At 50.6% G+C, this 13,546-nt stretch overlaps 1 protein-coding gene across 1 annotated transcript; it reads left to right on the top strand.

The window, feature by feature from the left end:
* Positions 1-309: 309 nt before the first annotated feature.
* LOC131573224 (protein phosphatase 1 regulatory subunit 29-like) lies at positions 310-2,743 on the top strand. The gene has a single exon (XM_058826954.1). The coding sequence runs from the start codon at positions 317-319 to the stop codon at positions 2,741-2,743; it is 2,427 nt and encodes an 808-aa protein (XP_058682937.1). The 5' UTR covers positions 310-316.
* The last annotated feature ends 10,803 nt before the right edge of the window (positions 2,744-13,546 follow it).

Genomic DNA, 13,546 nt, shown 5'->3' with positions numbered 1-13,546 from the left:
GAGCATCAAAGAAGATTTATTATTCTTGGCCTGAATTTTTGTTTAGAAAAGAAGCACAAAGTAGTTCCCTTCCAGAACAAACATCCATGGTCATAGCTTTTGGGTGTTCTGGAAGAAGATTGCATGTGTTCCCCTTCCTCTACGGTCCTGGCTTGATCCAGAGGGCAAGAAGAAATAATGGTGATGACATCCGATAGGACTGGGGTGCTCATTCCCTTCCATTGCTAAACCCAAGTTCCCTTCCCCTAGTTTCTTTTTGCTGTTGTCCTGAGATTTGGCGTTGTTTTTTGTTGGGGATTTCTTTTCCCCCATCCTGATGAGGGCACCACTGCAGACCATGCTGTGCCTGGGGTTGTGGGCAGCTGCCCTGCTCTGCTTGTTTTCCCCTGGCACCGTGCGAGGTGACTGCTGGCTGATTGAGGGGGACAAAGGGTATGTGTGGCTGGCCATCTGCAGCCAGAACCAGCCCCCCTATGAGACCATCCCCCAGCATATCAACAGCACGGTGCACGACTTGCGTCTGAACGAGAACAAGCTCAAAGTGGTGCTCTACTCCTCTCTCAACCGCTTCGGCAACCTGACTGATTTGAATCTGACCAAGAATGAAATCTCCTACATTGAGGATGGGGCTTTCATGGGTCAGTCAAACCTCCAGGTCCTACAGCTGGGCTATAACAAACTCACCAACCTGACAGAGGGCATGTTGCGGGGCATGGCCCGTCTCCAGTTCCTCTTTGTACAGCATAACCTAATTGAGCTGGTCACCCCTACTGCCTTTTCTGAGTGCCCCAGCTTGATTAGCATTGACCTGTCATCCAACCGCCTCAGCCGTCTGGAGGGCAACACTTTCACCAGCTTGAGCAACCTGATGGTGTGCGAGCTGGCTGGCAACCCCTTCAACTGTGACTGTAGCCTCTACAGCTTTCTTAACTGGCTGGCTCTCTTCAACAACGTCACCAAGAACTATGACCGTCTCCAGTGTGAGACTCCACGGGAGTTTGCTGGGTATCCGCTTCTGGTGCCTCGGCCTCACCACAACCGCAATGCCATCACCATCTTCCAGTCCATGTGCAGAGGGGGCACCATCCCCTCCCTCTCCAGGGTCAACCCAACTCCTTACACCCCTGACTCCCAGCGAGATCTGGATGAGGGGTCAGCCATCAGCCCTGGGGATTTCCTCTCAGTCAAGCCACCAGCTTCTTCCACCACTGACTCCTCCTTCAGTCCCAGCATCAAGCTACATGATGTCACGATCACTTCAGCCATCCTGATGGTCACCATCCCCATGCCCTACAGTAAGATGTATGTGCTGGTCCAATACAACAACAGCTACGTTTCTGACATTGCGACACTGAAGAGCAAGAAGGAGTATGTCACTGTCAACAAGCTGAAGGCCCACACTGATTATACATTCTGTGTGGCCTCTATCCGCAACAACAGGCGTTACAACCATACTTGCCTGACCTTTGCAACCCGGAGCAAAGGCAGGGAAGATCCTATTTCTAGTACTTCCACCACTACACACTATATTATGACCACCCTGGGTTGCCTCTTTGGGATGGTCATTGTCCTGGGGGTGGTGTACTACTGCCTGCGGAAGCGGAGGATGCAGGAGGAGAAGCAGAAGTCACTCAATGTCAAAAAGACCATTCTGGAAATGCGTTATGGATCGGATATTGATACCAGTACCATGGTCCATCCTTCCCAGAAGCTGGGTGAGCCACCTGTCATTCCTGTCTCACGGATGTCCTCCATCCCTTCCATGATCGGGGAGAAGTTGCCCCCATCAAAGTCAATAGATGCTGGGATGGAGACTCCTAAAGTCACCGCTAAAGGTAACTACATTGAGGTGCGGACTGGTGGTGGGGATGGGCTGGAGAGAACGCAGCGAGATGAGGACCTGAGGGAGCTTGACAATGGGCAAGGCTCAGCTGCTGAGATCTCTACTATAGCCAAGGAGGTAGACAAGGTCAACCAGATCATCAACAACTGTATTGATGCCCTCAAGCTGGACACAGCATCTTTCCTGGGTGGTGGGACTGGTGTTGACTCAGATATGGCCTTTGAGTGCCAGTCCATCCCAGCTGGTTCCTCAAGTGGGCTAGAGCGGCCCAGCTTTCTTTCCCCACCCTACAAGGAAAGCTCCCACCACCCTTTGCAGCGCCAGCTCAGTGCTGACGCTGCTGTGGCCAGAAAGACCTGCAGTGTCTCCTCTAGTGGCTCCATCAAGAGCGCCAAGGTCTTCAGTTTGGATGTGCCTGACCACCCACCACTCAGCAAGTCTGACTCCAAATACATTGAGAAGGGCAGCCCCCTAAACAGCCCTTTGGATCGTCTTCCCTTGGTGTCTCCGAGCGCCATCCACCACTTGGAGGTCAAGCCTTCTTATCATTGCAGCGAGCACCGTCACTCCTTCCCGGCCCTGTACTATGAGGAAAGTGCTGACACCTTGAGCCAGCGGGTGTCGTTCCTCAAGCCACTGTCCCGGTCCAAGCGAGACTCCACGTACTCCCAGCTCTCCCCCAGACACTACTTCTCGGGCTACTCCTCCAGCCCCGAGTACTCCTCAGAGAGCACCCACAAGATCTGGGAGCGATTCCGGCCTTACAAGAAGCATCACAGGGAGGAGGTTTACATGGCAGCTGGGCATGCCCTGAGGAAGAAAGTTCAATTTGCCAAGGACGAGGATCTGCATGACATCCTGGATTACTGGAAAGGAGTCTCTGCTCAGCAGAAGCTGTGACTCTTCCTCACAAGGAAACAATACAAACCAAGACCCCCCCTCCAACAACCAGAAAAAAAAAGCCACTTGACTGTGAAAAATAAACCAACAACAAAATGCTCCTAACAAATACAAAACTGACAAAACCTTTTCTTAAAGTTTACAACAGCTCTTACACACAGACACACACACTCTCTCTCTCACACACACGCACACACACACTCACACACACACACACCCACACACACCGAATTGTCTCTACTGTGTTACGGGGACCATTGTTCTGCCCACTGATGGTTGGGAAGAGCATCCTGCTCTGACACTGTGGTAACAACATTGGAGTGTGGGTGGGTGGCCTGGGAGTGGGTGGCAGTGGTGGCAGAAGAAGGGCAGGGGTGGACACTCACTGGGCATGAAACTCAGCTGTGAACTATTCATCTTTCTGTTCCTGTTGAAGGCTGATTTTTCTTTTGGGTGGGAGGGAAGGACTTTGGTTTAGAAAGCTTCCTTGTCCACCATGTACACGTGCTATGCCAAATCTTCCATCATTAACTTTTCCCCTCATTTTCTTTAGCAGTGGAGGCTTTTCTCTCTCTCTCCTGTCCCCTTCCAAGACAGATAGGAATTACTGGAAGAAGTTCTCTCCCTTCTTTTCCTTTGCCCTTCACCTATCCTTCTCTGTTAAGGGTCCCTAGGCTGGAACTTCCTGTCTAGATACTTCACAAACCTCTGTCCTCCTCAGAGGAAGAAGAGATGTGAAGAACCAAGGCAGGTAGGACCTGCCATATAACAGGCTCTGTGCTCTTGCTGCTCTTCCTCCTTCCCTTCTCCTGCCATGTTGCTGCTGATGAACACCAGCAATTCTGGAGGGACAGGCATTCTCCAGGCCTTCTCAGAGCCAGTTTTCTCCCAGTTGGTAGGGAGAAAACAGGTTGTGAATGTTCTCTTTGGCATGGCAAGCCAGGTCCTCAAGGAGGGGTGGAGGAAGGCAGGAAGGTCTGGTCTCTCAGAGGTGTATAGGGTTCCCATCTCTTCATGAGTGTTATAGGTCAGAGGTCCTCCTCACCACACACACCTATGCTCAGGCTGCCCTTGTGCAGTCAGTTTAATGCTCTGTGTTCATGTTCCCCCTTACCATGAGGAGGGGACCCAGAGAGGATCTAGCAGAACAAGTTCTCCATGAAGCTTTTGCAGCTCTTCCCAACTGATTTGCACCATGGGCTGTGGGGTGAGCGTCCATGAGAAGAGCATCATCCAACCTCCTCAATTCCAGGTGAATGTGAAGAACAGGATTTTAGTTGCTCCTCTCACTGTGTTGGCCTCACAAAGAGTCTTTCTCTTGTATAGGCTATGGACATTCTGGCATGAATAGGGGGCATCCTAGGGTGAAGACAGGAGCACAGGAACAAATGGGATGTGAGAATGTGGGCCTGTGAGTAGCCCAAGGAGGATGGCCTGGAAGCAGCTCCCTTTTTGAGTGCACTGTGTGTGCTGGCGTAGAAGAGGACACCAGCGTGTGGATGGCAGCATTCCTTTGACTACCTAGAGGCCCTCGTGAGAGTGAGAGCAACATATCATCTCCTAAATCCTCCACCTCCTCACAGGTGTGACAAACTTTTCTTAGGGGTCCTTTCATGTCCTGACAAAATCCCAGTCGCATTTGCTAGGTCCCAACCTCTGCCTCTTTGGTAGAAGATCTGTCACAGAGTTGGGAATGAGCCTACTTCCCTCTCCACCTAGTCCCATTTTTGAGCAACCCAACAAAGCACAATCTTGGCACCATCTCCCCCAAGGTTTTTCTGTCAGGCAGGAGTGCTGCCTGCTGAACATGTCTTTATGCAGCACTTAATCATGGAGCCTCCTCTCCATGATCTGCCCAGCACTTGACCATAGTTCACCTCTGTCAGGATGAGGGTGAAGGCCTATATTATGTTGGTTCCCCCTAAGTAGTTTGAGATGTTCCTCAGAAGACCCAGTGTTTTTGGGAGCCCTGGGAGAAAAATGAAGGTGTAGGAGCTTGTCTAGGAGGGATTTACATGGTTCATGCAGAGAACTTGCCTGTTATCTGCCAGGTAGTAGCAATGTCAGCTGTGAGAGCTGGCTTCTATGCCACAGATGACAATTTCACCTTCTGTAAATGAGGGGGAGCAGTAGGCAGAGTCTGGTGCACGAAAACCAGAGCAGGTATCCCCAAAGTGTAAACCTGTGAAGATCTGTGGAGTTTCTTCCTTATACGGATGCTGAGGGTAACAATCCTAAGCCAGGTCCTGACCCCATTGCCTCAGACTTTTCACTCTCAGCCTGCTTTCCCACAGTCAAAGCATTATTTTGCCTTGAGTCCAGAGGTGTTTGTGGGACTGACTCCACACAGAAAAAGCCAATCCTACCAAGAAGAAGGGGTGTGTGTGCACATGTGTGTGTGCACCTATGTGCAGTAGGATGAAGGGAAGTCGCAAAGGCCAGTCACATCACTGCTGGCAAGTGTCCCTCCATTTTGGGACCGTGCAGCAAACCAAGACAGGTAAAAGCTGTGAGAGATGCTTAGGCACAACAGAGACCTCCCCAGCTACCACATGGAGCAGGCTCAGTGGTCTTCCAGCATGGCAACTATCCAAGCAGAAAGGACTAATGGCTGTGGTGCAGAATGGGACAGGAAAAGGGAGATGACAGGCAAGGGGGGGGATGGAGTTTTGTTCCTCTCCCCAGTTCTTCCCTCCCTGTGCTTCTCTGCTGTGTGTTCTTGTAAGCAGTTCTGCTCAGTTAATACTTAAAGGGGGAGCATTAATCTGTAAAGGTTTCTGCTTTTTCCCCTCAACACCTCAATGAGGCAGAAAAGAGAGGTCAGGGATACAGCTATCATCAGGCCCTTCTTTTTTCTCTGATGGGGGTAAGGCTGGATAGGAGGGAAAAGCCATTTCTCTCTCAGCTGTAGTCCCCCATTTCAAACCATTGGATGAAGTTTGCACAAGATGGACTGTTCTGTGGGAGGAAGAGGGCAAGGAAGGGGAACAAAGTGTCTCACCTTCCTTCCTCCTCCCTTCTTCTTTGTCCTGCTTCCTCCCTCAGGATGAAGGCTCACAAAGTGATGCCAGCCCTGTTGGAGGAAAGCAGATTTAATGTTCTATTTGCATGACAACTTTACTGTATTTTTCTGAGCAAACACCTGTTGTGTATGTGCCAGTTTGTTGGAATTTAACCTCCTCCCTCCAAGTCTCTCCTGTCCTTGTCCCTGTTTTCTCTGCTCCTCTCATTGATCCCTGATGTGATTTTATGAGAGACTCCTACCAGTTTGAGAGGGAACATACCCCAAAGAGAACCCAACCCAATCAGCCCATAAACCTCATTCCTTTTTCTTTCCATTGTCCCCCTTTCCCTTGCTCCAAATGTAGTCTCTCAGCTGCTTTTCACGGTCATATGTGTAAAGGGGTATGTGTTATATACCAAAGGCCTGCTCTTTCTAGTGGCCAACATTTCTCCTAGGTATTGAGGAACAGGAGTGAAGCCTGTCAAGATAGATCTTGTAAGAGAAATGGTCACTACCCTCCCTTTGTCCTGGTTGCTCTTTCCCAAAAATCAAGGTTATTCTTGAGGGAATGTGGAGTGCTTTAGCTGAAGGGAAACCTCTGATAGTGAAAACTTGATGTGGAGCTAGTTACAATCATTTAGAAGATCTCCCACCACCTTCCTCTTATTGATTGCATAGACTTCTGGATTAGGTCTGTCCTATGCATTCTCTCCCCTGGCTGGCCCTGGCAGAGGGCAGGGCATGATGAAACCTCAGAAACCTCTTTGTTGGGAAAAAGTGTGGAGAGACTGCCTGATGTTTCTAAGGCCTCTATGGCTTGGCTTTGGCAAGTCCCTCAATGCTGCCTCCTCCCAGGGCAAAGTGGACTTCTGGGGCCAAACCAAGACCAAACCCTTTCACGCTTTATTTCTGGCTTGGTAACTATTGGAAGAGAAAACAGGGATTTAGTTCACCTCACTGGAAATTGTGGAGAGTGAGGAATGAAGTTGGGTACAGTCCTGCCCTCTAGCCCCAAGAACAGCCTTGGGGAGGAAGCCTGGGCTGGCGTCTTGCACCCAGGAGAATGAAGGTGGGACTCTAGGCAAGCTGTTCCTGTGGGACAGAGCTCTTTCCCGTATCTGCTGGTGCTGCCCCAGTTTATGCTGCAGTACCATGTTCACTTTTCCCCCTCCCCACTCTTCCATGCTGAATAAATCCCTCTTGAGGCAGGTGTGAAATATTCATGACTGACAAATGAAGAATTATGTCGGGCTGAGGAGGCCTCTGTGTGTTTGCAATGCTAATCAGCCTGCCTTGCTGGAGGAGGCTCTGCCTGGCAGGCTTGAAGGAAGGAGGGGAAGATGCAGGAGGAAGGCGGAAAAGGAGCTGAGAGAGAGGAGAGACAGACACGGTAAGGGTGAATAAGGTATGGTGGGACTAAGGAGTGGTGAGGAAAGGAGGTAACAGGTAGAGGGAGATGGAAAAGGTGTAGAGGAGGGACAGGCTGGAAGGACCTGGGGAAGAGATGGCTACAGTGGAAAGAATGGGATGATGAAGGGACAAAGGGAACAGCAAGGAAAAGGACTGAGTGCAGGGGTGAAGCTCTCTGAAAGGAGGTGAGGTAAGTCAGCAGTGCCTGGAGAAAAACATCTGGACAGACTTCATGATGAGCTGTGACCCCTCTCTGTAGGGCAGAGCTCAGTGCTACAGGGTGGGCAGCTGCCATGTGGGTAGCACATGGACCCAGGGCCCCAAAAGCACATTTTCCATGCTTGTTGCTGACTGGAAAGCTCAGCTGTGTCAGGAAGGACGCACAGCCTCCAGAAGCCTGGAGAACATCCCTTCCACCATCACCACCTCCTTCCACACAAGCTGCAGTCAAGAAGAGCCTCATGGATCTGTGTCCTCTTTCTGGAGCCAGCCTGCTGCTGTCCCACCGTCTGAGCCTCCTCAGGGTGGCTTGGTGCGGGACGGACACTTTGTGCCACCCCCCACCACGCTATGGGGGCTTCTTGTAGGGCTGGTGGAGCCTGCCCCACCTGAGCCGTGCCCTGCTCACCCTGTCTGAGCAGGTGTTTTTGGGTCCTTCTCTGAAGAAGGGGCAGAGGGGAGTGTCTGTTGCATCCCCCCTACACACGCACGCATTCCCAACCCTATCCCTCAGCCGCTTTGGCCTTGTACTGTGAGGGGTGTTCTTGGTCTGCCTCCCCTTGACTCTCCCCCTACACGCCCTGGGGAGGTGTCTCTGTACCTCTCCCTGGCCGTCCTACCAGGGCAGCTGTCTGCAGGGCTGCCCCAACCCACCCCGTCCCAGAGTGGAGAGAGGGCATCTTCTGCCTGGCTTCTCCTTCTCCCTCTCCTCCCACTCCTTCTCCTCCTTGCCCCACCCGGGGTTAAATTCCCTTTTCCCCCCTTTACGGTCCCCCTCCATATGCCCCGTCCTCGCGCGTTCGGCTTGGCCTTTGCCTCCCCCATAACTACCACCGCCACTGTGAGGCCTTGCTCCTGGGTGGCCTGTCCCCAGCGCCTGCTCTCCACCTTCCCTGGGGGGAAGAGGAAGAGTCTGTCCGGGTCAGGCCAGACCCTCCAGGGCTGGTACGGCTGGTCCATCCACAAGCACAGCGTCTGGGGTGAGGGGGTGGGAAGGGGCGGGCAGCTGCCAGGCACGGAGAAGGGGGTGTCAGCCCTTGAATGTAAGGAAGGGCCTGGGAGGCAGCTGCTGGGACTGGCTCCTTGTGGCCTCTTTGGTGTTCCTCCTTCCGTAACAACCCTGTGATCCCCCCGGTTGTGTATGGACAAATTTAAGTTGGAGTTATGTTCTTTACTTTTTTCTTTTTTAAAAAAATTTCTTTTCTTCTTTTAGAACTGCATTTCTTTCTTGTTCTTCTCTTTCTTTTTTTTTCCTCTCTTTCCTTCTTTTCCTGTTTTAAAACTGAATGGCACGAAATCGTTTTTCCTCAACTCGGAGATTCCTGTATGGAGAAAATCAATTTCTATATTTGCAATAAATTTCTTATTTAAAAAAAAACCAAAACCAACAAAAAACCTAAAAAAAAAAAAAATCAACAAGCAAAAACTATGAAAAGCTGCTTCTGAGTCCATTTCTTCCAGACTTGTCTGATAGAGAAGGTGGAATGGGATGAGATGGGATGAGACGGGACGGGATGGGATGGGACGGGACAGGACGGGACGGGACGGGACGGGACGGGACGGGACGGGATGGGACGGGACGGGATGGGACGGGATGGGATGGGATGGGATGGGATGGGACGGGATGGGATGGGATGGGGTGGGATGGGATGGGATGGGGTGGGATGGGGTGTGATGGGGTGGGGTGTGATGGGGTGGATGGGGTGGGATGGGGTGGGGTGGGGTGGGACAGGATGGGACAGGATGGGACAGGACAGAACGGGACAGGACGGGACGGGACGGGATGGGATGGGATGGGATGGGATGGGATGGGATGGGATGGGATGGGATGGGATGGGATGGGATGGGATGGGATGGGATGGGATGGGATGGGATGGGATGGGAGGAAACAGGGTATATGGGAAGCTGAGAAAGTTGGGTCAGGACATGGGAAGAATCTCCCAGGCACCCAGTGGTCATCTGTTTTCCCAACCACACTGTTTCTCTGCCCTTGGCTATTGCCAGTTTTGGACACATCCTCATTTTTACCCAGTTGTCAGTTCTGTCAGGATACCAGCCTTTTCCTGCAGCAGTCAGCACCCAGGTTCTGCCCCACCCAGGGCAGGCAGACAGCTCTGCCTGGGTGTAAGGCAGAGCTTCCTTGCCCATTACCTACACAACAAATCCTCTGTCTGTGCTCCAGAGCTCTCTGGAGGAAGGCAGTCCAAGGCAGGCGATCCAGCCGTGGGTAATGACTGAGCAATCTGTAGCCTAATCCACCAGCAGATATCCTGATCTCAGCTCTTCCTAAGCATCAATATTTAAAGTCAAAAATACAGCCAGCAAATCCATGCCTATTGGTGCATTTATACACATAATTAGGCCAATTTGTGTATGGTGACATAGCAGCCATTCCCTTGCATGTCTTGTTTCTTCTCTGCCTCCTGTTTCTTAATGTTTCTAGTTTCTCCTGAGAGTGGTATGGCTCCTTGGCTCAGAGGGTTTCTTTTTTTTGCTCTTGCACATCCAGCTCTGATTAGACAGATCTAGCCATGGCTTCTAGGCTTCCTTATTGAGTGTGCTGAGCTCACAGTCTCTGCTCCTTGTGTCGCAAAGGACAGGAATAAATGGTTCTAGGGAGTTGTGACTATGGATACAACAGCTCCTGGATATATATGGTGCAGTAGCTGATGATGACTCTTATTAATGTTTGAATTGATTTGAGAGCAGACCTAGGAGCAGATGCTGCTACAGGCAGATGCTTCACAGTCTGACATATTCTCCACTGGACTTGGGAAGAATGATTGGGTGTGGGAAGGAACGGTGCTGGGCTGTGTATCTCTGGAGGATGGACAATGGTGCATAACAAAGAGGAGATCTTCTGGGGTTAATCAGAGCTTCGTCTGCTTGGTGGAAAACTGGATGTTGCAGTCAAAGTGATGTTCCTGGCATCTGTATCTCTGCAGTGCAGGGATATAGGCCTTCTGAGACGGGGAATCTCAGACCTTGGGAGGAATTAATGCATAAATTATAAAGAGGCGTAATCTAATCAGTGGAGAGCCCCCATGCTGTTTATTTTGTTGCTAAATTCGATTTTGTCTCCACAGTCCTTGCATTTCATTTGGTTGCTCTGCCACAGGGATGAGAAAGGACAAGGTGTATTTGCAAATCCTGTCTAGGGGGAGCAGGAAGCTTTGGGAAGGGAAGACTGTCAGGGCTGAAGACATCATAAATGTCCTGAAGTCAGGTGAGGACTGTTGGGCTGAGGGAGGCACTGTAGTCAGCCCTCTGGGCCAAAATGATTTGTGGTGAAAGAGTTAAGCAGTGCTTGTATTTAACAGCCTTTGGCTGATTCCAGTCAGAGACCTTAGGAGTCCTCTGCTCTGCACTCTGTGGTGTGAGATGGTGTGTGTCCAGATGAAGTGTGAGCTGTGTCTGTGTGTCTGCATTATTCTCTCAAGTGCCTCTGGAGGTAACTGTGTCCAACAGTTTACCAGTTACCATGATGTCTGCATCATGGAGTGAGAGAAGGGGCAAGGGCTGTGCACAGTGAAGTGGCTGCAGTGGGCAGTGTGAGGGTGGCCAGAGTGAGTTGGCCTGCTAAGCAAACCCACCCTGGAGAGGAGCAGGTGGGTTCTTTGCACAGCCTCGTGTTTGCTTGGCTGAAGACTCAGGAAGACTGTTGTGTTTTCTTGTGGTTGGTTTGTGCTGACATGGTTCTTTTCCACCCTTATGAAGTTCAGTGACTTATCCAAACCATAATTTGCAGCAGCACAGAAGGACCTGACTTAGCCACAGAGCCTTTTTCTGGAAGTCATACGGGACAGTTGTCATCTCTGCCTGCAGGTACACGTGCATGTGCCTCTGTGTTGTGGTACCGACAGGCAAGTGGGCAACATTGCCCTCTTCTGGACTGACTGTAGGCACTGGAAGAGCATCTCTGATGGAATGGCAGATGAATCCTCTTTCCACTGCAAAGGTAACAACTTTTCTGGGTTTTGATTTCCTGTCCAAATCTTGGTGGCTTGGATTAGAGGATACTTCTCTGCAGCACTAAGTATCTGGGCATCCTGAGCTGTCATGACTCCTCAGGGTCAGGCCAAGCCTAAGAGATCACAGGGAGGAATCTCTCCTCTCCAGATAATGTTGACTCCAATGGAACCAGTAACCAGCAGCTCTGAAGGGCAATGGACATATGGTTGAAGGTGTGAGGATCATGCTGCTGACCTTTGTCCTGGGGGCTGTCTCTCAAGGGGATGAGAGGAGTGCAGGCTAGGGAATGGTCAGGCTGACATCTTTCCCCACGTCTTGGATGCACTTTCAATTAAAAGGCAAAGGTGTGCATTGTGCAGAGCTGGAGGACAGGGAGCTACACAGAGCCCAAGGGGATTTGGGGTTTTAAATGCACAGGCCATGCTCACCAATAGCAGGGGAGCAGAGGATGTCACTGCCTCAACATTTCCCTTCTGACCCTTGAAGAAACTGAGAGAAAGAAAACCCCAAACAGCCTGAAAATGAAATATTTAAGAATAAAAGGATAAGAGAGATGAAACACAGACCTGAATACTTTTATACAGGTTCCCATACACTGTTAAGATGATGGGTAGATCATCACTATCAGTGGTGGTCCCCTACAGGGACAAACTCAAGGTTCTGCCACAGGTTTGGTGGGACTGTGGCAGAGTGCAGAACTGCTCCATTCCTTGGCTTCCCAAATATTCAGCAGGGATCTGTGTCTTCCCTTCCCTTGTCAGGCTCCTTGGAGCAGGGTCTGTCTCTCACAACATGGTTATGTGATACCTCTTACAGCAGGCAGGATTGCCAGGCTCCTCCGGGACTGGCAGCTGACATGCATTCCCAAAGGAGAAAGGAATGGCATCTAAAATGAGTCCGAGGAGCTGTATTGGTGACTCCTGCTAAGCAAGGCAGAAGTAAGCAGGTGCCCAGCCAATGCTACTGTGGAAAATGAACCAAAAGCTTCATCACTTTTTAAATAAGAAACACTTCAAAAAAGAAAAGTATTCTGCTCCATCCCTTTGTATACGTTGCCAGAAAGGGCATCATTAAGAATTCATTGCAACTTCTGCACCCAATTTTCCAGCCCAGTGCCTTGTCCCACTTGTCTTGCTCCAGCTCCAAAGATAGTGGAGGTTCTGCCATGAGTATCAGGGGACAAACAGGACCTGAATAATAAGATGAAACCTGAAGAATGGGTGGGGGGATCAAGGGACCTCTGGGGAGAGGTGGCTGAAGGAGGGGAAAGCATAGCCAGGCGTGGAGCATGAGGAAGAGTCAGACTTGCCTACAGACTGAGAGCAGATAGGCACAAACCTGCCTCAGCTGCCTGCTGTTGCCAGATCACAACATGAGCCTGGGGATTTCTTTCTGCTCTGTTCTTTCTCTTCCTGAACATCTGGAGTTGATGACTGGGGATTCCTAACATCTGAAAATGGCATTATTGGGCCGAGGACCTGAGCTGCAAGCCAGTGATGCAGCTGACAAAAGTGGCCAAGCCAAGCCAGACTGTATCGTAGCGTGGTTTCATCAGGACAAGGAGGTGCAGGTTAAATCTGTAAAGGCTGGAGTGGCTGTACCTGTTTGTGTATGAGTATGTGTATGTGTATGTTCTGTATGTTCTTCAGATAAAGAAAGTGGGTGCTTAATGCTGTGATGCCTGCTTGTCTGGATGAACAGGGGTTTCATTTTGGGTTCTGCTCAAATTGAGCACTGGGCCAGAAGACACATGAGGTCTCAGCTTCTCATCCCTTTATGATAAGGTGGGGGGAGAGCTGTTGCCTCTGTTTCTCTGCTGTGCGTTTTCTGTCTTGTGTCACTGTCAGCCACAAGATTTCCTACCTGTGACACCTGTTTCTCTTTCTCTCTGTTTCTTAAGTGGCAGCCAGGGAGATAATTGGTATTTTTGACACTGTCTGTTGAGTCCTTTGTGGCAGGAGCTGCCAGATGAAGCTGTGAATTATATAATAAGGATTAATTAGAGGCTTTTCAGGGCCATATTAACATATTCCACGAGAGTGGTGCCCTCCTTTTTGGGCCATTGTAGGAAATGGTGCCTATGGGGAAGAGAAGCAAGGAGGTGTCAATGGCATTGGTGGTGGTTGTGGTGGCCAGGAAAAGGATATTCTGGCTCCTTAGTGGCACTAGAGGTGCTGAGGTGGAGCACACGACTCAGG

Source organism: Poecile atricapillus, chromosome Z (assembly GCF_030490865.1).
Source record: "Poecile atricapillus isolate bPoeAtr1 chromosome Z, bPoeAtr1.hap1, whole genome shotgun sequence".
Classification (NCBI taxonomy): Eukaryota; Metazoa; Chordata; class Aves; order Passeriformes; family Paridae; genus Poecile; species Poecile atricapillus.
Note: the sequence above shows the minus strand (reverse complement) of the source record. Positions and strands in the feature narration are given on the sequence as shown.

Bases quoted from the DNA above. Each gene is read 5' to 3' on its own strand.
- LOC131573224 (XM_058826954.1), top strand. From the start codon at position 317: ATGAGGGCACCACTGCAGACCATGCTGTGCCTGGGGTTGTGGGCAGCT.